Source organism: Malania oleifera, chromosome 10, assembly GCF_029873635.1.
Source record: "Malania oleifera isolate guangnan ecotype guangnan chromosome 10, ASM2987363v1, whole genome shotgun sequence".
Classification (NCBI taxonomy): Eukaryota; Viridiplantae; Streptophyta; class Magnoliopsida; order Santalales; family Ximeniaceae; genus Malania; species Malania oleifera.
The window spans coordinates 28,782,898-28,804,032 of NC_080426.1; the positions used below are offsets into that span (position 1 = coordinate 28,782,898).

Consider the following 21,135-nt stretch of genomic DNA (forward strand, 5'->3'; position numbering starts at 1 on the left):
AAATTTTAAATAAATTTAAATCCACCAAACAAAACTCGAGAAAATAAAAAGATATACGAACGAACAAATATTTAATTTTTTTTACATCATTAATACTTGATATTTCTTAATTTTTAATCATATTAAGATATATTTTTTTAAATAGTATTTGATACAGGGAGAAAAATACAATGAAAAATAAATTCTGTCTTATTTCTTTCCTTTTCATCCACCAAACAAAATCAAAGCAATGGACAATTTTTACTTTTGGAAGAAATGCCAATGGCCTTATCATAATGTCAGCTCCACCTTTATTTGCATACTCCATATATATATATATATATACATCGACCATCCCCTTCTGCAAGATCTGTGAAAGTAGATAGTATAATAAAATACAAGGGAACTCCCATCAAAGTCCAATCTGGACCTTGTAGTGCTGCAGGAGGGACCCCAAAATCTGACCAACAGAACTTAGATTGTGAAAGAACAACTGGGATTTGAGATTGCCCAGACACAATTTTGTAAGCTTTATTCTTCAATCATTATGATGAAACTGTTGCCATCAGGGCAGCCTGCCCACCCCAAACGTAAATTGGAAGCCAGTAAAATTGCCTGTTTGCCCATGAAGTGAAACAAAGAGGACAGAAACACATTCATGGCACCAGAGACTTGGAGCACTTGGAACTTCTATAAAAGATGCTTATGTGCTTCATGTAACTTCCAACTTGCAACTTGACTCCTACTGCTCTTTTGTGTTCACTGTTCAGGAAAACATCAAAATTTGGAATCATTAGTTAAGGTGAAGACGAGGCATGTGATCCTCGGGGGCTCTGGGACTCTCCCCTCCATGAATCCTGAACCTGAGCTGCAAACTGCAAGTTCCAAAGCACATCCTCTATGGAGGGCCTGTGGATTGGTTCACTGGACATGCAATTGACACAGATATCCATCATTGTTCTCAGTGATTCGTTGGAGCACTCTCTCTGAACTGCTGGGTCAACAATGCCCCTTCGAGCTATGTCATTTGCTTTTAAACTTACTATTAACTGCACCAAGAACCAAGAACAACTCAGGTTATGCACATAACACTTGGCAACTGCCAGTTATAATTAGGAATTGATATTGTTTTCCTCCAACCGGCTTTGTCTCACTCAATGCAACATAGATTAACTGGGTTCTTTCAGAAATTTCTTGCCCAAAAAACCTAGCTAGGAAATCCGGGTTGCCTGAAACTAGGTATATGTTCAAGTTTGCAAATTTTTAAAGATCACCAGGGCTTGCTAGTTTTCAAAATGTTTCAACTTGCTCCTTTTCCAACCTCTGGACCCTAATTTTGGTAAAACCATAAGTAAAATGTCGAAAAATGTTAACTAATGATAGAAGACAACAAAATGCAGTAAAGATAAATGTATACGAGATCTTTTGCGACGTGGATGTCATTTCGGGACGTGATTGGCCTTCCCACAATGATTTCTAATAATATCACTCCCAAGTCATATATATCATTCTTATCTTCATATTTTTCCCTGCATAAATGGAAAACCAGAACCTTGGTGCATAAATATTGAGTCATCTTGAGGAATAATATAAAATACGTAGTTCATACAACTTATCCAAAATATAAACAAATTTGGGTTTCCACTGAAGAACTGAATAGAAATAAGCTCTAAAACATGCAAACAGAAGAAAACGACTGTGTGAAGTGGGAGAAGTTTGGATCATTGAGAGTGGAGCTGATTAAAATTGTGGATTATAGTACTCTACAATCTACATGGCTAATGCTTCTAGGGCAAATGGATGGCTAGAAAAATTGATCATGTGATCCTGGGTCTCTAAATGGTAAAAAAAGATTATCAAATGGTTGAACCAAACAGTTGGGATATAAGTTTTGATTGAGTTGAGTAGGATCAAACCAAATAGCCGAATGGCCATTGAACATGCTACAATTTTTCAGGCTCCGAATATAACATTAAGCTATACATGTAAGACAAAGAAAAATTGAAAATGTGGCTTTTGGCTCAGAACATGGCAAAAACAGAATTCTGCCACTACAATTATTACTGTACTATTATGGTGGAGCACACACCTTGCTCGCATGCTATCTTTTGGTTGAGTAGAAGAAGTACCATGGTGCACCTGAAGGGCTTAAAATCAGTATCAATTCTTAGGTAAATAAAAACTTGGTTTAATGACGGTCAAATAAGATTCTTCTAGCCTTACCATTTCCTTATTATCTGCTAGCAAGGGCAGGTTATAACTCCAAATTTTTGTATGAAGTTCATGATCCAACAAAACATCTGTTATTTTCAGATTATTTGAAAATACACCAGGCACAACCCCTGTGTGCAGAAATTGAATGCCCTTCGCGACTCCAATAACAGCTGCTATCCTTTGTATCCAAGTAAGCTTTTGCCCTGGAAGTGCCTCTGCCAAAGTAAATGTTAGTGGAAAATCCTACTTCTGAAAAGGATATAACAGGAATATTCTGGTCAGGAAGGAAGAACATCCCCACACAATGCTTTTCCATGCTGAGAAAAACACTATTCACAGATCCTACACAGAAATATCTAGAATTTAAAGTACTAATTACAACAACTATGATGATTATGAAAACAGAGAAGCAATTCACATCTGATACATCAAAGTTATTTTGGAAGACAACAGTATTATGATTTATCCAAAGAGGGATAAAGAAAAAAATAACACAACTGCAACAATTTCCAGGCATAAGACTGAATTTGTTAAGATGTGTTAAATGACGTGATCAGCAACCAAAATTTGAGTATAAGTCTTCTTACCAAAAATATGCAATATCTGATTACAGCATATTAAGTTTGTCTTTTTGGACAAGTATTTTTACCCTACATTTGGGAATATGGATTTTGGATCTTGGATTTGAATTTGTGTGCATTTGGACAAAACCCAATACGAACTTGTACTGAATTTCTTTTAAATCTACACAGTTCCAAATCCAAGTCCTGAAATGCGTATTCCCAAACACTACCTTACATAATTTGCATTTGATTTCACCTACGAGAGAGAGCTCATCATAAGGACAACAACCTTAGTCTTTCTAGAAAAAATAAATGAGAGAATGCTTCCTAAATCTATCATTTTACCCCCAAATTATGCAGATCTGTGGTGAACTCACCATGACTGCTTCCTTTTCTCCCAAATTAATACAGCATTTACTTGACAATAATAAATAGTGTCCCATATATTTTCTACAAGCAATAACATACCAGATGTGCAGCCTCTTAGCGTCCCATTTGGCACAAACTCGAACACAATATATACCTTATTGACACATGAATCATCTGGGTAGCACTCAAAGCAATGTCCAAGCACGCTAACCAAATGGCAATGCCTAAGTTTTGAAATTAGCTCAATGTGACGTGTATAGGTGTAGACACCATGCCTTTTCCTCATTTTCATGCATCTTATAGCAATTATAGCACCACTTGTGAGCCTACCTTGGTAAACCTGACATACAAGAGCAGCAAGACATTTTTATAGTTTCAGTAAGGATTATCACACAGTATCATCATCATTAAAGCCTATAAATATTGTAGTAGGGCGTAATAGGCACAAAAAGCACACCGAAGAAATACATATTCAGTCAGCAAGAAATTGGCACATTATTAATTCTTGCATTCACAATCACGCCCATGCCGTGAGGAAAATAGATATTGCAAACAAGAAGGAACATAAAGAACTAAAATCTGGCTACAGGCCACACACGTCTGCACAAAGGGTTGAATAATTGAATTGAAGGCACTCTAGCTACATGATCTAATTTTCTTGGAGTACTATGTGTATTACTCTGGTTACATCCATCATTTAGCTGCATTCCAGCTGGGTCTCTCCATTAATATTCATTGATTAGCTCCAATGCATCAACTTCTATTAAAATTTAAGAATAAATCACATCTTGCCACCTCAAAAATCATACTGAGAATGTTAAAAGTCGAATATATTTGATGATTTTTAAAATGTATTTTAATCATATTCCTTGACATTTGTAGAAAGGGGGAACATTTGAGAATTTATAAATGCGTGAAATTACCATTTTACCTTGTCAACATCAAACTTACATGCGCACAATTATGAATTAGTTGTTAACTGTATTATGTTTGCAACAACACTGGAGATCAAATTGGTAGTATGCATACCCAGGATTGTCCATGGGACGAGTGGCGGGGTCTCCTTACCAATCCCACTACTAAGATGTTCAAGAGAATCTTGGATTGCATGGCTTAATCAAAGTTCGTTAAGGGGAGACTCAACCCCTTTTGTGTTTACCTAGGCTACTCAAGCATCCATGATGTGTTGTTTGTGAAATGTGTCTAATTTCTTCTCACTTGAACCATGTGTCGCCAGTAGAATGGCCAACAATTTCTCTCTTCTTGAATGGCCAACAATTTCTCTCTTTCTCATTTGGACTTGAGATGGATTCTCTCATCGGAATTTGATAACCCACACATGTTTACCTCCCGTATAGCCCACAACCATGCTTTAGTCGGGCTCTTTTGGAACAACCAAGCTCGTTCCCCATCTTTATCTCTCTCTCTCTCTCTCTCTCTCGTAAATTCACACACCTGCCACCTAATTTTGAAATTCCTCAAATTCAGGGATTCTCCCCAGCCAACTGAGTCACATAACTTACCACTCTACATGGTCAAGCTTTTGAGGGATCTGCTAGTTTTCTCTCTGGGTCCTCTCTAAAGTATCCATTTATTGTGTACAACAGAAACTCTCCTCTCCTTTCAAGAACACTCCCCCACCCCCCCCCCCCCCTCCCCCCCCCCCCCCCCCCCCCCCTAATCCCATAGTTAGAAAAGAAAAAAAGGGAAATAAGATGCTTAAACTCATCCAACCAAACTAAATTTCGCAAAATTAATCTACTGTAAGTATTATCAAATGACTTCAGTGTTAAATTGGCAAGATGTGACTTGTTAATAAATTTAATGGAACACCATGTTGGGAGAGATATCAATAAACAACCACAGCGGAAAAATTCTTCTCCCTATATGCAAGTAAATATAGTGTATCTCTACTTTTATACGTGCTGAAAATAATAAGAGAAATAATCAATCACACCAAGCCACAAGAACATAAGCAGTTTTTTTACGTGAAAAACTTTCCCGGTGTGAGGAAGAAAAACCACGAGACCTAGTCCAGTTAAAATCTCCACTATCAATCAAATAATGGGTACACAAAGTCTTCTCTAATCGTAATTTGAGGATACAAAAATCTCTCATCAAGATATCTACAATCTTGGCAAATACAAAGAGAATTGGAGAGAATATACCAAATTCGCGGTTACTGTTCACAGGCAAAAACCCCAACTCCCGAGCTCCAAATCCGATCTCCACCGTTCAGATTGTAGCTCCTTGAGTCATGAACCTCTCCTCCAAATTTCAGCTCTATCGGACCACAGACGAAGCGGGATCGGAGTCTAGATGAAATCAGGGCAGCATGAGAAAAAACCACGTTTTTCTCTTTCTTTTGAGAAGTGACGGCTCCTCTCTTCTCCCCTCTCTTTTTACAACTTCCTTTAGGTTTTCCACACTAAAAAGGCTGGGCTTTGGTCTTTTAATAAGGCCCACTTGGGCTTTCCTCCACATGGAAGGAAATAACCCAACAAATCTCCCCCTTTCTGACTATGTGGAGGGAATCGCCATCCCGGTGATCGAACAACAAACTTCAAGCTTCTCCCTTGGTAGTGTCTTTGTCAACATATCAGAACCATTATCATTAGTGTGAACCTTCTCAAGTTCCAATAACTTATCGTTCAACGCATCTTTGATCCAATGGTATCGTACATCAATGTGCTTCGATCTTGCATGGAAATTGGAATTCTTAGCAAGATGAATAGCACTCTGGCTATCACAAAACAACACATACCTCTGCTGCTCGAAACCAAGTTCTCTCAATAACTTCTTCGCCCATAACAACTCTTTAGTCGCTTCCGTTGCTGCAATGAACTCTGCCTCTGTCGTAGAAAGAGCAATACACTTCTGAAGTCTCGATTGCCATGCTATAGCCCCACTTGCAAAAGTTATCAAATAGCCCGAAGTAGACTTACGAGTGTCCACATCCCCAGCCATATCTGCATCTGTGTAGCCAACTAACAATGGTTGTCTATTTCCTAAACCAAGTCTCAAATTGGAAGTGCCTCGAAGATACCTCATGATCCACTTCACTGCATTCCAATTCTCTCTTCCCGGATTTGACAAGAATCGGCTAACTACATCAACTGCATAGGCTATATCTGGTCTTGTACAAACCATTGCATACATCAAACTTCCTACTGCTGAGGCGTAAGGAACTCTTTCCATGTCTTCCTTTTCCTTATCTGTAGAAGGACATTCCTTTGTACTTAGTTTGAAGTGGGTAGCAAGAGGAGAGCTAACCACTTTAACTTTGTCCATATTGAATCTTTGAAGCACTTTCTCAATGTATTGTTCTTGTGACAAATATAATTTCTTGGCACTCCTGTCACGGCTGATTCTTATGCCAAGAATTTTCTTTGCTAGCCCCAAGTCCTTCATAGCAAATGACTTACTCAATTGCTTCTTCAACTGGTCAATCCTTGAAGCATTCCTACCAACAATTAGCATGTCATCCACATAAAGCAGTAAGAAAATAAAACCATCATCAAAGAATTTCTGAACAAATACATAGTGATCTGAAGTTGTCTTCTTGTAGCCTTGCTCCCTTATAACAGACTCAAACTTCTTATACCATTGTCTCGGTGCTTGTTTCAAACCGTATAGGCTTTTCTTCAGCTTGCACACATAATCCTCTTTCCCTTTCACTTTGAAACCCTCTGGTTGCTTCATATAAATCTCTTCATCCAAATCACCATGAAGGAAGGTAGTTTTCACATCCATCTGCTCAACTTCCAAGTCAAGACTAGCTGCTAAGCCGAATACTGTACGGATCGATGACATCTTTACAATTGGAAAGAAGATCTCATCAAAATCAATACCTTTTCTCTGACCGAACCCTTTGACAACCAATCTAGCTTTGTACCGTGGTCGTGAAGAGAACTCATTTGGCTTCTTCTTGTAAATCCACTTGTTCTCCAAAACTCTTTTTCCTTTAGGCAGCTTCACTAACTCAAAAGTTTGGTTATCATACAATGACTGCATCTCATCTTGCATGGCCTCAACCCACTCTGTCTTGTGTTCATCTTCCATGGCTTCGGCAAAACACTGGGGCTCTCCCCCGTCAGTCAATAACACATATTGTTCTGGTGAATACCGAGTGGAAGGATGTCAGTCTCTGGCTGACCTCTTGGATGGAATCTCTGGTGGAGTCTCTGGCACTATCAATTGCTCATCAGTCTCAACATCTCCCTGAACCTGTAAGGGAACATCCACATCACCTCTACCCTGGTGGTCATCTTGAACATCATCCTCAACTTGAGAAGAAAAATTCTTCAAAGGAACTGGATCCACATTAGTTAAACTGTCACCTTGCTGAGACATAAGTTTCTCTGCCTTCTCAATATCCTGAATTGTCTGATCTTCTACAAACACGGCATCTCTGCTTCTCACAATTTTCTTCTCAACTAGATCATAAAGCTTGTATCCAAATTCATCTTGACCGTAGCCAAGGAATATACACTGTCGCGTTTTCTCATCAAGTTTGGACCTTTCATCTTTTGGAATATGTACAAATGCTTTGCACCCAAAAACACGCAAATGATTGTAGGAAACATCCTTACCTGCCCAAACTCGGTTTGGCACATCAAACTGTAGAGGAACACAGGGTGTAAGATTCAACACATGAACTACAGTGCTCAATGCCTCCCCCCAAAAGGATTTTGGCAACTGGGCTTGTGAAAGCAAACATCTCACTCTCTCAAGCAGTGTTCTATTCGTTCTTTCTGCTATGCCATTCAATTGAGGAGTTTTCAGAGGAGTCTTTTGATGCCGAATACCTTGCTATCTGCAATACTCATCAAATGGACCAGAATACTCTCCACCGTTGTCAGTCCGGATGCACCTCAGTTTCTTCCTAGTTTGTCTCTCAACTAGGGCTTGAAATTTCTTGAACTCAGCCAACACTTGTTCTTTTGACTTCAAGATATATACCCATAACTTCCTTGAATGATCATCTACGAAGGTCACAAAGTATCTGGAGCCACCAAGTGTTCTCGTCTTCATAGGGCCACACACATCCAAATGTACTAAATCCAATATCTCTGACTTTCCCGAATGAGGGGAATTCTTGAAGGAAACTCTGCTCTGCTTCCCTGAAAAACAATTGAGTACACATTTTCAGAAGTGTACTTTTCAGTCCACATAGTAGACTTTTCTTCCCCAGTAGAGCTAATCCTTTCTCTCATGTGAGCCAGTCTCTTGTGCCACAACTCTGCTATGCCATTATCCTCCATCGCATTAATAATGTCATTGGAGATCTTTGCTTGCAGAATGTACAATGCAGAGTGCTTCATGCCTTGAGCCACAACCATAGCACCCCTGGTGAGCTTCCACTGGCCATCACTGAAAGTGCTGCAGTACCCTTCGTCATCAAGTTTACCTGCAGAAATCAAATTCAAACGAATGTCAGGAATATGCTTCACATCTCTAAGAACTAAACTCGTGCCATTATTTGTCTTCAGATACACATCCCCAATTCCAATGACTTTAACCAAGCCATCGTTTCCCATCTTTACTGTTCCAAAGTCACCAGATCTATAGGATGTAAAGAAATCCTTTTGAGATGTAGCATGAATGGAGGCACCACTGTCAATCACCCAACCGGTCTCATGATATGCAACATTTATCATCTCATCATCATAAATAATGAGGAATTCTGCAGGAGTGGTAGTAGCAACTCTATCATCACCATCTTTGTCATCTCCATTCTTCATTCCCTTCCCTTTCTCATTCTTGTTTTCTCTTTTCAATTGCCTGCAATATTTCTTGATGTGTCCCTTTTTCCGGCAATGATGACACTCAACATTTGCAAACTTGTTGGACTTGCTTATGCTGTTATTTCTGTTCTTCAGACCTCTGCTCTTACTTCTCCCCCTCTTTTCTATAACCAAGATCTCTGACTGTGAAGAGGACCCCTGTGTTTTTCTTCTCATCTCTTCATTTAGCAAACAGTTCTTGGCCATATCCATTGTGATTACACCTTCTGGAGCGGAGTTAGACAATGAAGTTCTGAGTGTCTCCCACGAGTCCGGTAATGAACCAAGCAACCATAACCCTTGTATCTCATCATCAAACTTAATACCCATTCCAGCCAACTGATTAATAATTCCTTGGAATGTATTCAGGTGATCTGATAAAGGAGTCCCATCTTGGTACCTCAAAGCCATCATTTGTTTAATCAGAAACAACTTATTATTTCCAGTCTTTCTAGCATATAACTGTTCAAGCTTATGCCATAGAGAACGTGCATTTGTTTCTCCACTAATATGGTTCAAAACATTATCATCTACCCATTGCCTGATATACCCACACACCTATCGATGTAACAAAGTCCATTCCACATCAGACTTTTTTTCTGGTTTTTTAGCACTAAATATCGGTAGATAATAATCTCATAAAGAAGATCCTCCATTTTTCCGTTCCATATGTGATAATTTAAACCATTGAGATTAATCATTCTACTAGTATTTGCTTCCATAACTCAAACTGCCAACCTGACAATCTGGAAATTGGGCTCTGATACCACTTTGTTGGGAGAGATATCAATAAACAACCACAGCAGAAAAATTCTTCTCCCTATATGCAAGCAAATATAGTGTATCTCTACTTTTATACGTGCTGGAAATAATAAGAGAAATAATCAATCACACCAAGCCATAAGAACACAAGCAGTTTTTTTACGTGGAAAACTTCCCCAATGTGAGGAAGAAAAACCACGGGACCTAGTCCAATTAAAATCTCCACTATCAATCAAATAATGGGTACACAAAGTCTTCTCTAATCGTAATTAGAGGATACAAAAATCTCTCATCAAGATATCTACAATCTTGGCAAATACAAAGAGAATTGGAGAGAATATACCAAACTCGCGGTTACTGTTCACAGGCAAAAACCTCAACTCCCGAACTCCAAATCCGATCTCCACCGTTCAGATTGTAGCTCCTTGAGTCATGAACCTCTCCTCCAAATTTCAGCTCGATCGGACCACAGACGAAGCGGGGTCGGAGTCTTGATGAAATCTGGGCAGCATGAGAAAAAACCACGTTTTTCTCTTTCTTTTGAGAAGTGACGGCTCCTCTCTTCTCCCCTCTCTTTTTACAACTTCCTTTAGGTTTTCCACACTAAAGGGGCTGGGCTTTGGTCTTTTAATAAGGCCCACTTGGGCTTTCCTCCACATGGAAGGAAATAACCCAACACACCAGAACCCTTGCTGCTTAAGTAAGCTTTCCTATGTATGTCATGAATGGACTAGAAAAGTGAATTATTTTTAGCAGGGAAAATTCGGCCTCGAGCAAGCCAGCCCCATTTTGTCCCCTCTTAGGTTCAATCATGTGGTGACCTATGGAGTTCAGGTTTACAAGCTCAACATGATCACGATTAAAAGAGAGGCTGTTTTAGAAGCTATCACACAGTTAAACTCATCCACGTGAAAGCTATCATAATTTTGAAAAGGAAGACAGTTGCTTTAAAAGCAATCAACACATTTTTATAAATATTAAGGAAAGGCATTTTATATGCCAATGCCATTTCAAGGTAGTTTTTTTTACAAGATGGGAGGTATCTTCTTGCAAAAAAAACAAAATAAAATAAAGATAAACTACACACACACGTCCAAGGGTATAATTGAAAGAGTCACCAGACCAGTCAACCTAATAATACAACATCCATAAGTGGTGTGTAAAGAAATTGAATGGCATACCTGACCATGAGAACCTTCACCCATGAAACTTGACATATTAAAGTTATTTGTGGCCTCCTTAAGTTCCTCCAAGGTAAAAACACGATAAGCAGGAAGAACAAGAGGTCCTAGTTGCCTTGTTTGACAGATATACCCTACAACCATAAGAAATTTAGATGGACATATGCCATGCAATAAAAGCAATTGGCTAAAAGCAACTTTAATAAACCTAATAGGTCTGTGAATCGTAATCCAGCCAAATTGGATAAAACAGTAATATAATGGGATCCACTGAACAATTTCTTCATACAACAAAGGAGACTGACTTAAAAAATCAATTAGCATATTTAAAGCAAGTGTATTCAAGCTGCTTTCCCCACTAACAAGTTTGTGATGGTCTTAAAAATTGCTAGCTCGTTCATGCGCCTAAGTGCCTAACCATGCTTGTAACTGCGCTTGCACAACCTAGCTTAGCCCATTAATTATTAAACTTCAACCAAGCTAAGCATGAATAGTCCCATAAACCTCCTTACTTTATATTCAGTTTCACTCTAACATGATCCTAGAATTCTTTCCAAAAAAAGAGATGAAGTTCCACTTGCATAGAATGAGAGAAACCAGGGGAAATGAATAATTTGTAAATGAGTGAGTAGAAATTAATCACAGAAGCTTATATATTTGCATTTTTTTTTGGGTTGGATCAATCCCCAACACTCATCCAGAATGAATGGATACTTCAGATTAAGTAGCAGGCATATACAGATATCCATGCATTTTATTAACTAATCTCTTTTTAGTGCAAATGTAAGAAGATCTTACTTGCATTTGAAAGCAGCTTTAACGTGTATGCGGTTGAGGCATTCTCTGATATCAATCTTGTTTTGGGTTCTTGAGCATTGTTCATACTATGAACTTTTCTGATAACCAAGAAAATCAGACCAAGCAGCAAAATTCCTCCAACAATTCCAACCGCAGTACTTGATGCAAGAACTTTTCTAGCCTGTGGGTCATTTTTATTTCCCTTCTGTGGCAAGACTTTCACTGCCAGAGCTTCATTCTGGCAATAGGACTGCGGATGCTGTCCTTTCCCTCCATTCAATAAACAATTCCCACCATACACGACAACCTTTCCCTTAGAACCCCATTGAAGACAACTGGGCAACTCCCCTGTCAAGAGATTAGAAGACAAATTCACAAAAGCAAGCTCTGCATTGCAAGACATGTTGTGTAAAAGCCTGCCAGTGAACTTGTTTGCTGCTATATCAAGGTAATTAATTGAAGGCAGCGAAAATAATGATGGCAAAAATGGTCCTACGAATCCATTTGAAGATAAATCCAGCTTCTGAAGCTGATAGAAGGAGCTTAGCTCTGGAGGGAGACCAGAACGAAACCTGTTCTTTCTGAGTACAAGAGTAATCAGCTTGGGATGCAAGGTAGGAAAATGGGGTCCAAAATGATTGTCTTCTAAGTCAAGAACCTGAAGGTTTGTCAAGTTTTGGAAATTGGGCACTTCCCCAGAAAAATGATTCATTGAAAGCACAAGAACTCTGAGAGTTTCCAAACTTGTTAAAGAATTTGGCAGGGTCCCAGAAAGTGAATTGTTCTTCAGACTCAAAACAGCGAGCAGTGGGAGTGAAGGCAGCAAATAAGGGATTTGACCAGTGAAGATGTTGTGGTCTAGTATGAGCGTCTGAAGGTTCCTCAAAGCTGAGATTTCCAGGGGAATTGTTCCATTCAAGTAATTTGAACTTATATTGAGTATTTCCAGAGAAAATAAACCACCAATATCTGCAGGCAGTGACCCCCATAGACCTAGAGAAACCAAAGAGAGAACTTTCAAGCTTGGGAGACTGCCAAGAGTGGAGAAAAGGGTACCAATGGAGAAATTTTGAGGCAATGGAGGAACCCAGCTCTCCCCGAAAATGTGCAGTTGGGTTATGCTGTCTTCATAGCACACAACAGTGAGAGATGGGTTTGGTTCAGAGTTGCAGAAATCTGTGGTCTGATTCCAGCTGCTTAGAACTGGTGGGTAATTGAGAAGCCACTGGAGTGTGAAGAGGGTCTGGGATTGGGAGGGCTCAAGCTGGTCTGAGTATTGGATTGTGATGAGAAGAATGAAGAGGAGAAGATGTGCTGAATGGCAGACTGGTTTTCCCATTAGCACATTTGAATGTGAACTGCATGAAAATAGTTCATAAGGAGGAGGTTGTGAAAAACGAAGAAATAAAATCAAGTTGCAAATATTTATTTTCCTCTTTTTTTTTTTGGCTGAGGCTGCAGACACATAATTGAATACAACTGTACATAGCCTACAATAAACCCACCTCCTCCCCATTACCATTTAAATGAAAGATATTTTATATATATGTACATGTAAAGTACAGTGAAATTGAGAGGTTCTTGGTTGTCCAAAGCAAGGGAGATTCTGCCAACCATGAATCATGAATAGGTTATATTTTTTCTGTCCATATTTCAGAAGCTGGCACAACATGCCAAGCACAAGTGCACAGTTTCTCGATATCCTGAAAAATTTAACAGCCGTGCATCATCTTAACCATCTTTTTCATGGGAATTGCGAGGCATAGATGTATTTCAAGGTAAAAATATATAGTGATACGTCTAATAAAAAAATAAGTATTTTTTTGAAATATTTTTTTTTTATAAGTACTTGCATCATAGTGTCTGGTTCATACTTGCATAACTACTTACTTTAAATTTTTTTAAAAAAAAATAGAATACATTTTTTAAAAAATTAAGTAACTCCAAACTACTTTTAGTTAACACTTTCTAGACTTTTTTTAAAATAATATTTTTTTTAATAAAGTTTTCTCGAGATTTGACAAAAAAATAATGACCTTTTTTGAAATTTAAAAAATTTCAAAAAACTTCTTTGAGGTTTTAAAATTTTCAGAACCTCTTGTGAGGTTTGTCAAAAAAAATATAAATTTTTCTCTATATCTTATAGAAATTAAGTTTTTTTAGAGGATGTTTATGTCTTTTTGGAAAACCTAAGGAGAGGTTTGTGGCATATTTGAAATAAAGGAGAGGTCTGTGATATTTTTTAAACTTCAGGGAAGACCTGTAATATTTTTGAAACTTGAGGGAGGTCTCTATTTTTTTTAGCTAAATCTTAGGAAAGGTAAATTTCTTTTACCCTATTTGTTATTATCATTTCTTTAGATACATATGATAAGTATCTATTATTGTGTTTATATTCCTTACATCATATTTTATTTGTGTAATGAAATAAGGTAATAAAGGAAGAAAATAAAAGTTTGAATGAAGAGGGAGAAAATTAAGTGATAAATTCCAATACCATTTCAACATAGCAAGCATGCAGCAAATTCTATCACAATTTAACTGAAAATTTCAAAGGAAAACAAGGTATTAGTTGATATTTTACCAATTTCAAAATGCCAAAAGGAGAGGTCTATCTTATTCTTTGAAGTCAAGAAAGGTCTATGTTATAAGAAAATCACATTAACTCAATTTGCATGGAGAATTTTTATTTTCCTGTGAAGTCTTTGGACCCAACTAGGTCATGCCCAGTCGTATGAAAGTCATAAAAGTAAAAAACCCACAAAAAAATGCATCTCGTTTGGCAAGCTAACGAACTCCGAACAGATATATTAAAAAGAAAACCTAAATGGGTCAATCTAAGAGTGGCTTAATAACCCTAAGTTCCCCTCAGAAAAAGGGAACCTCACCAGAATAACTTTTGTGCCCCTGGACAATGACTGAACGAGAAGTCATAATGGTGAAGTAACCTCTGCAGTTGGTAATGTTATAGCACAAGTTATTGTGTTGTGAGAGGAAACAAAATTACCATAAAAACCTTATTTGTGTAGAAATTAACACGTGAGCTTCAGCTGCTTTTGGTAGTAACCTGTTTGAGTAAAAATTAATGCAGCTCTCAATTCCACTGTCTTCTCTTCCCAAAAGGGAAGGGAAGTTCATGAAAGCAGCCGACCTTTTGGCACACTAACTTCAATTCTCATGTTGGGTGGTCAAAGGGATCAATGTCATCAAAACAAGCCGTTGGAGAGTTTATGTCATGCCCCAACCCCAAACATTCATTTCCACAATCAAAAAAAAGATTGGGCATAATTCGCCTAGTTGAGTAGGATGAAATTAGGCTATGATAACTTCAAGACGTCGAGTTCGATTCCCACTTGTTGTTTGTCCAATGAATCACCAGGAATGCGTCAATAAATGAACAAAAATATTTTCATCCCTCAATTTGGAGTCATTTAAATAAATTTGAACTTGGTTAGATTAAAATTCCGATCATTTAAAAAGAAAAATTGGGCACAAGGCAGCCTTGTCCATAAATCAAATGATAAATTTTTATTCTATTCTTTTGTATAAAAAAAATATTAATTAACTTATTTATTTATTTATGTTTTTAATTTTGATGTTAGTCTCAAATGAACCAATAATATATAAACCCAGCCCATCCAGCATTGTGCTCAAGCGTTTGATTACTTCCTTCTTAAGAATCTCCAAATTGCCTCGAAGAGTCGTTCTCATAGTTATTTGTATTATTCCCCACAGAACAATTTATGGCAGAAGGAAGGAACAATTTTTAATTAAAAAAAGCAAAGTAGTTGCGGACTTGCTGTAATACATACAGCTCAGAAAAGTTCACGAGCACCCGAAAACGAAACAGGGGACGAACAGACGGCAGACGAGATGGGCACGCAAGTCCAAAACCATCACTGTCCCTTCGCTTGTTTTCAGTGGTTGCCCTCACCGTCTCAAGTCACGGACGAGCCTTTGAATCCTTCCATCCTCACGTCATACGTAGCATTCATGCCTTTCACCTGTCCCCACCCCCCCCCCCCCCCCACCTCTGCTACCTGCACAAAGAAAACCAAACACCAGAAGCAAAATTATTTCCATAATCGTGTTAAAATTGATGAGGGTTTTAGGATTCCTCCATAGCCCATAGGGGTTTGTTCATTATTGCGTTTTATTCTGTTGTGAACGTGAGAACAAAAAGGTTGAGTCATATAAACAAGCATGCTCAATTATACATTGTATACAAGAAACTGAGAAAGAAACAGAGCAATGGAATCAAGACGTCTCTTGGTCATGACTCATTAAAAAATGTTAATAAATGAAATGGAAGTAAATTATTGCTTACAATAATTCTCAACGATAATAGCTATGATTGTCGAATAATAATATCATAAGTGATCGTTAGGTAGGGGTTGAGGTGGCTCGTGTTGCCTGGGTCGTTCTTTTCTCAACCAGAGCCTAAACATAAGCCTCGATCGATATGGGATTTGGGCATTTGGGCACGTATCCTAAGCTCGCTATTAGCTGGATTAGAGCTTTCTTGCTCAGAATCTCTTCCAAATATTATTTCAGAAATGTTCAATTTTTCAGGTTGAGCACGAGGAACTTGAAAAACTCAGCTCCATCTGGTTCAACACAACTAACATCGTACCAGCCAACTTTTCTTCCATTTTTTCATTAAACACTTCATTCTGGATTGACCCAAAGGAATAAATTTGTTAATAAAGCGTGTAATGCACTTGAGCTGTGATGCCTCAACAAAAAATATCACTGTTAAGTTAGGTATAAGGGTAACCAACCCAACGGGCTCAACAAACACAAATCAACATATGTTCAAAAGAAATTCATCTTTTCTTTTTCCTAAAAAATACAATACATAAAATAAGGAAAATAACAACACAATGAGAAGACTGACATTTTTACATGAATAGTTTTTTTTTAATTAAAGCATGCAACATTTCAGCCTCAATAGTTCTCACTCTTCAAGAAGATATCTGTTTCTTCTAGCTCCGAATGCAAATCTCTATAAGAAAGAAGAAACAAGAGAAACGAAGAATTAGTGAATGCCCCCAAAAAATTGATTAAAACTCGAATACACCTTTCATTCAACAGCATATCAGAATTAAAATAAAACAAATATTTGTATCAACTTCTTAACTGAGAATATCTGGGAGTAGGCTTTCAACCCAGTGAGGAAACGAATGTTAGTGGGCTTTGTTGATCCATTGGCAGGGATTGATCTGATGTTCGGAACAAGGTATTCAGCAACCTGCAAAAACAAACACCACAATGCGCAAATAATAATAATAATAATAAAAGCAGCCTCAAAAAAGAAGAAAAATAAATAGAAACAAAATAAAATTAAAGCAAAAAAAAAAAAAAATGCATGAAACAAAAACTGAAACATTTTAATACATGCATGTGAATCTCATAGTATTTACCTTCCAAAAAGATTATACCTAGCTGTTTCCCACAAATATACCTAGCATAGCTCATCATCTTCCATCAAGTACGCTAATGGATGCATTATTGTAACATATATGAATTTATTGGGTAAATCCTTCCACAGGTGAGTGCATCAGAAATTTCGCATTCAAATATGCTCTTGTTTTTAATTTAAATGTGGCCACAAGGGTAGTCAAATGAATGTAGAGTGTGAGAGTGAAATATATTAAAGTACCAGTCACATATTGGAGTGGGATGGAAATGAAATGTGATTATAAGCTAGAAAGATTCTTTAGTCAGCTAGAATATTTAGTTTGGTGGCTGAGCTCTTCCGTGGATTACTCAATCTTATTTAGGGCTTTCGTATCAGGGCATGAAAGAATGGCATTGGAGTAAGATCTCCATTAATAAACTGTGGGTTAAGGACAAGTTAAGCAGGAAGATAGTCGACTATAGACCCTCAAATCGAAAAAGTGACAGGTGCATTGACAGTGTTGCCATCTGAAAGACAGAAGTCTCATTGTACAAAAGTGGCAACCTAGAGCAGTACTCTAGGTGAACAAGTGCAAGTGAATTAGAATGTCAACCGAGAAACAACTGAACATGAGAAAAAGGAGCTCAGTTAATCGCAAAATGGTAGAAAATCAGTGTGCACTGGAATGAAAATAGTGCAACATGTGACGCCTGTGAATAGAGAAGTGCCTTAAGGGTCCTTGTCCCACATCAAGATGGAAATGAAATGCCATTAAAGGCTTGATAAGTTCGCAAGTCTGTCTCTCTCAACTCTCGAACAAGATCACATCACTAATTTAAGACTAATTACATTGAGTTTAACCATATAGATCTTTATGATGAACCTGTAATTGCAGTTATCAACTGGATTGTCATGGTAAATTTTCACTTACAGGATCCTCCTATACTAGGTCTCACCCAGTCATCCTCACTTCAGAGCCTCAATTTGGCATTTTTCTATGGAAAGGCATGATTGAACATTGTTTCATCATTCTAAACCTCAGAATACTTTCAATAGCCAAATGTTTGACATTTATCATTGGAAAGTGCTATCGGCACTCTATGTTCATTTTCTAATCTGTTAATGACAATTTTACCCCTTGACATACAATCTATCCCTTGATTTTCACTTTAGAAGCAAAAGATACAAATTAAAATTTAAAAATAAAATAAAAAAAAAAACAAAGAAGAAGGGGGAAAATTCATCATTTCATCATGTGAGGAAAACAAAAAACGATGACGTGCCAGCGGTACCTTTTGGAGTGCCAATATTATCTGCCTTATCATTTTGGAACAAATAGATTACGAATTATATTGTGTTACAGCTTCACAAGCATTTTTATACAAAAATACTGTCTTTAGTGTAATAGTGTTAATTTATGTGCTAGACAGCCTCGATTTGGAATTTGAGACATTTTAATCTGAAAATATTATATGCTAGTTTGTATGCTGTAGTTTTATACATAAATTTTTTTTTTTCAATACCATATATAATTTATATAGACACTTCTAATTTTGAATCTTCTACGTCTTCCTGCTTCCATACCTGCTCCCATTCCCACTTCATGTAAGTTGTAACAATGCATTAGCTAGTGTTTCCATATCCAAATCACCTTTTTGATTTTTCACCTTACGAAATTTCCCTATTCACAATGCATTCCAAGACAAGGATGGCCAAACAGATTGCGATGACCATGCAACATATCAATCATGTTATGCTTGAATATAAGAACAACATTAGACCTCTTGCATTTCTATTCAGCCTAGAAAGGAAATTTTCTTACCACTTCTGCTGGTTCTGCCAGCACATTAATGAAAAACTTCGCCTGCAATAAACAAAATGCTTTTACTTCCAGATTATAAACCTGCAGCTGAGCCATTAAGATGACAATATATGATAATCTTGAACCTGCTTTGTATTTGCACCAGACATGAGAAGATCAGTTGTGACCATTCCGGGCTGTGACAATGCAAAAACACATTTGAAACAGAAGACAGAAAATTTGATTGAATGAGCAAACTGTTTAAAACTAGGAACATAGACAACACACACATAAAATTCCAAACAAGATGCCAAAAGTCCAACAAAATGAGGCTTTTGTGAATCATGAAGACTATAAAAGCTTTTTCTTTTTATTGCTAATCAAAAGCTAGATGTACTTGAGTTAATTCAACCACCCTAGAATTTGTGACATTTAAAATAATAGATTTCCCAATCATCCTCACACTGGAGTAAGATTATTTGCAAAGTTAAGTGGGCATAATTTGTACATGCACCCTCTAAATTTATATGAGTGCCAAAATATTTCATTGTTATTTTTTCATAGCACATAACACTACCACAATCAAGTTGTACCATATATATAGGATTCTAATAACATCTTGGAAGCATAATCCCGTCTCCCCCTAAATGTTGACCATCCATAATACATTTCATTTACCTGTTTATATTTTGTTAACTAAAATTTTTGAGTTAGAATATTGTATTAGCAAGAATGAGTTTTTTGATTGCCATCAGAAGCAATAGTGGCGGAAAGCCCAGAAAAACTTCATTTAAGTGATTGATGTAATAAGAATTAGACAGCCCTTCAACTTTAGGAAGATATTGCCCTGGATTGAATAGAATAGAGGAAAAGTATTCATATAGCTGACTACAATTAGGAGTTAAAGGCTTAGCTGTAATATATTTTATTTAAATGATAAATTATATACCAACAGTCTACGAATTATTGTTTTGTATTTTTATTACATAAAAAAGTTCACACTACAGAATATATTGTGAGTATTTTACTTACTTAAAAATTAAATTCTATAGCACTAATCAGATTTACAGCTTTGCTGGAATCTTATTACATTAGATATCAAATTATAAAATATGCTTTAGTAAAATCTTGGGAAAAAGTTGATAGTGGAGGGAGAATTAGGTCGGGGTTATTTAGTGTTCCAAGACCGATTCCATAGTGGAGAAGCAGCCAGGGCAGTTCCTTTTAGAACTTCACTCTCATTGGCATAAGGTAATTCATATGTTGGCCTACAACCTAAGAGCTTAAGCTTTTAGGTATAGCAGTAATCTAACAGGGTATTAGAGCCAGGTTTATAGTTCTTTTTCATGCAGTATGGGGAATAATTTGGGGAGTTTTTGGTGAGAATTGGATATATCCTCTGCATTTGGATGACCTTTTTTCCTTTCCATTTAGGGGTTTTGGAAGGAGGAGAGGAAAGCTCTTTAGAGGGACGTATGACTTGGTGCATCCAGTTAGAAAAGGAATGCCAAATTTTCAATGGTATTGTTACTTCTCATACTTTATAGTTTTTCTTGCATCACTTTATGCTCTACAAATAGGCTTTTTTAAAGTTCTCCTTAAACATGGAGAGAGATTGGAATTTGTTCATTATTGTTGTTTTGTGAATATCTTTGGTTTCCTAAAGTTTTTGGAGGATGCCTTGTCCTTGGCATTGTAAACTTGTATCTCTCTTTTTTCCTTAATAATTTCCTTGTTTATCTAAAAATTTAAAAGTGGGCACTACAATATAAAAGTCACCCAGAGTGACAAAGAATATTGTTAAAATAACCAAAAGAATATTCTCAACATTATGTTGAAATTCTATTAATATACCTATCAATATCTCAAATTCAATCAAAAAGTGACCTCAAATGTCTGAAACATTAGATATTTTAACATATTTTCTTCCATATCATGGATATGACGTTTTTCAAACTGAAAAATGACAAAGAGTCATTGAAGGAAATATTGTTAAGAGTCTAATAATGTGATGCATTGACTTATAAATAAAAAATATTAATGCTCTTCTATTCCACACAAGCAGTATTCAGATGCTATTTCTACATATTGGGAAGCACAAAGGAAAGAAAAATAAATAAATAAATAAGAAAAAAATCTCTTGAGTTCTAAATATTAGATTGTAATCCACACCATATCAAGTTCTCCTCATCAAGAAATTGGATATATAACTACTAGTAAATTTTGATCCATAAAATAACCAATGATATATATGAATTATTTAATCTGCAGATATTAATGG

At 36.9% G+C, this 21,135-nt stretch overlaps 2 protein-coding genes across 2 annotated transcripts in view; both read right to left on the reverse strand.

The window, feature by feature from the left end:
* Positions 1-267: 267 nt before the first annotated feature.
* On the reverse strand, positions 268-13,167 carry LOC131165804 (probable inactive leucine-rich repeat receptor-like protein kinase At3g03770). The gene is made up of 7 exons (XM_058123897.1): positions 11,653-13,167; positions 10,855-10,988; positions 3,225-3,465; positions 2,203-2,408; positions 2,069-2,118; positions 1,397-1,508; positions 268-1,028 (listed from the first exon to the last, which is right to left on the reverse strand). Exons 1-7 carry the CDS (start codon positions 12,989-12,991, stop codon positions 777-779), a joined length of 2,334 nt encoding a protein of 777 aa, XP_057979880.1. The 5' UTR covers positions 12,992-13,167; the 3' UTR covers positions 268-776.
* A 3,214-nt stretch (positions 13,168-16,381) lies between these two features.
* Positions 16,382-21,135, reverse strand: part of LOC131165849 (chlorophyll(ide) b reductase NOL, chloroplastic) — a 36,313-nt gene continuing 31,559 nt past the window's right edge. The window contains exons 10-13 of the mRNA XM_058123969.1: positions 19,001-19,051; positions 18,876-18,917; positions 16,793-16,903; positions 16,382-16,657 (exon numbers count right to left, since the gene is read on the reverse strand). Coding sequence (XP_057979952.1) covers positions 16,610-16,657; positions 16,793-16,903; positions 18,876-18,917; positions 19,001-19,051 — 252 coding nt within the window. The 3' untranslated portion in view covers positions 16,382-16,609. The remainder of the gene's footprint in view (positions 16,658-16,792; positions 16,904-18,875; positions 18,918-19,000; positions 19,052-21,135) is intronic.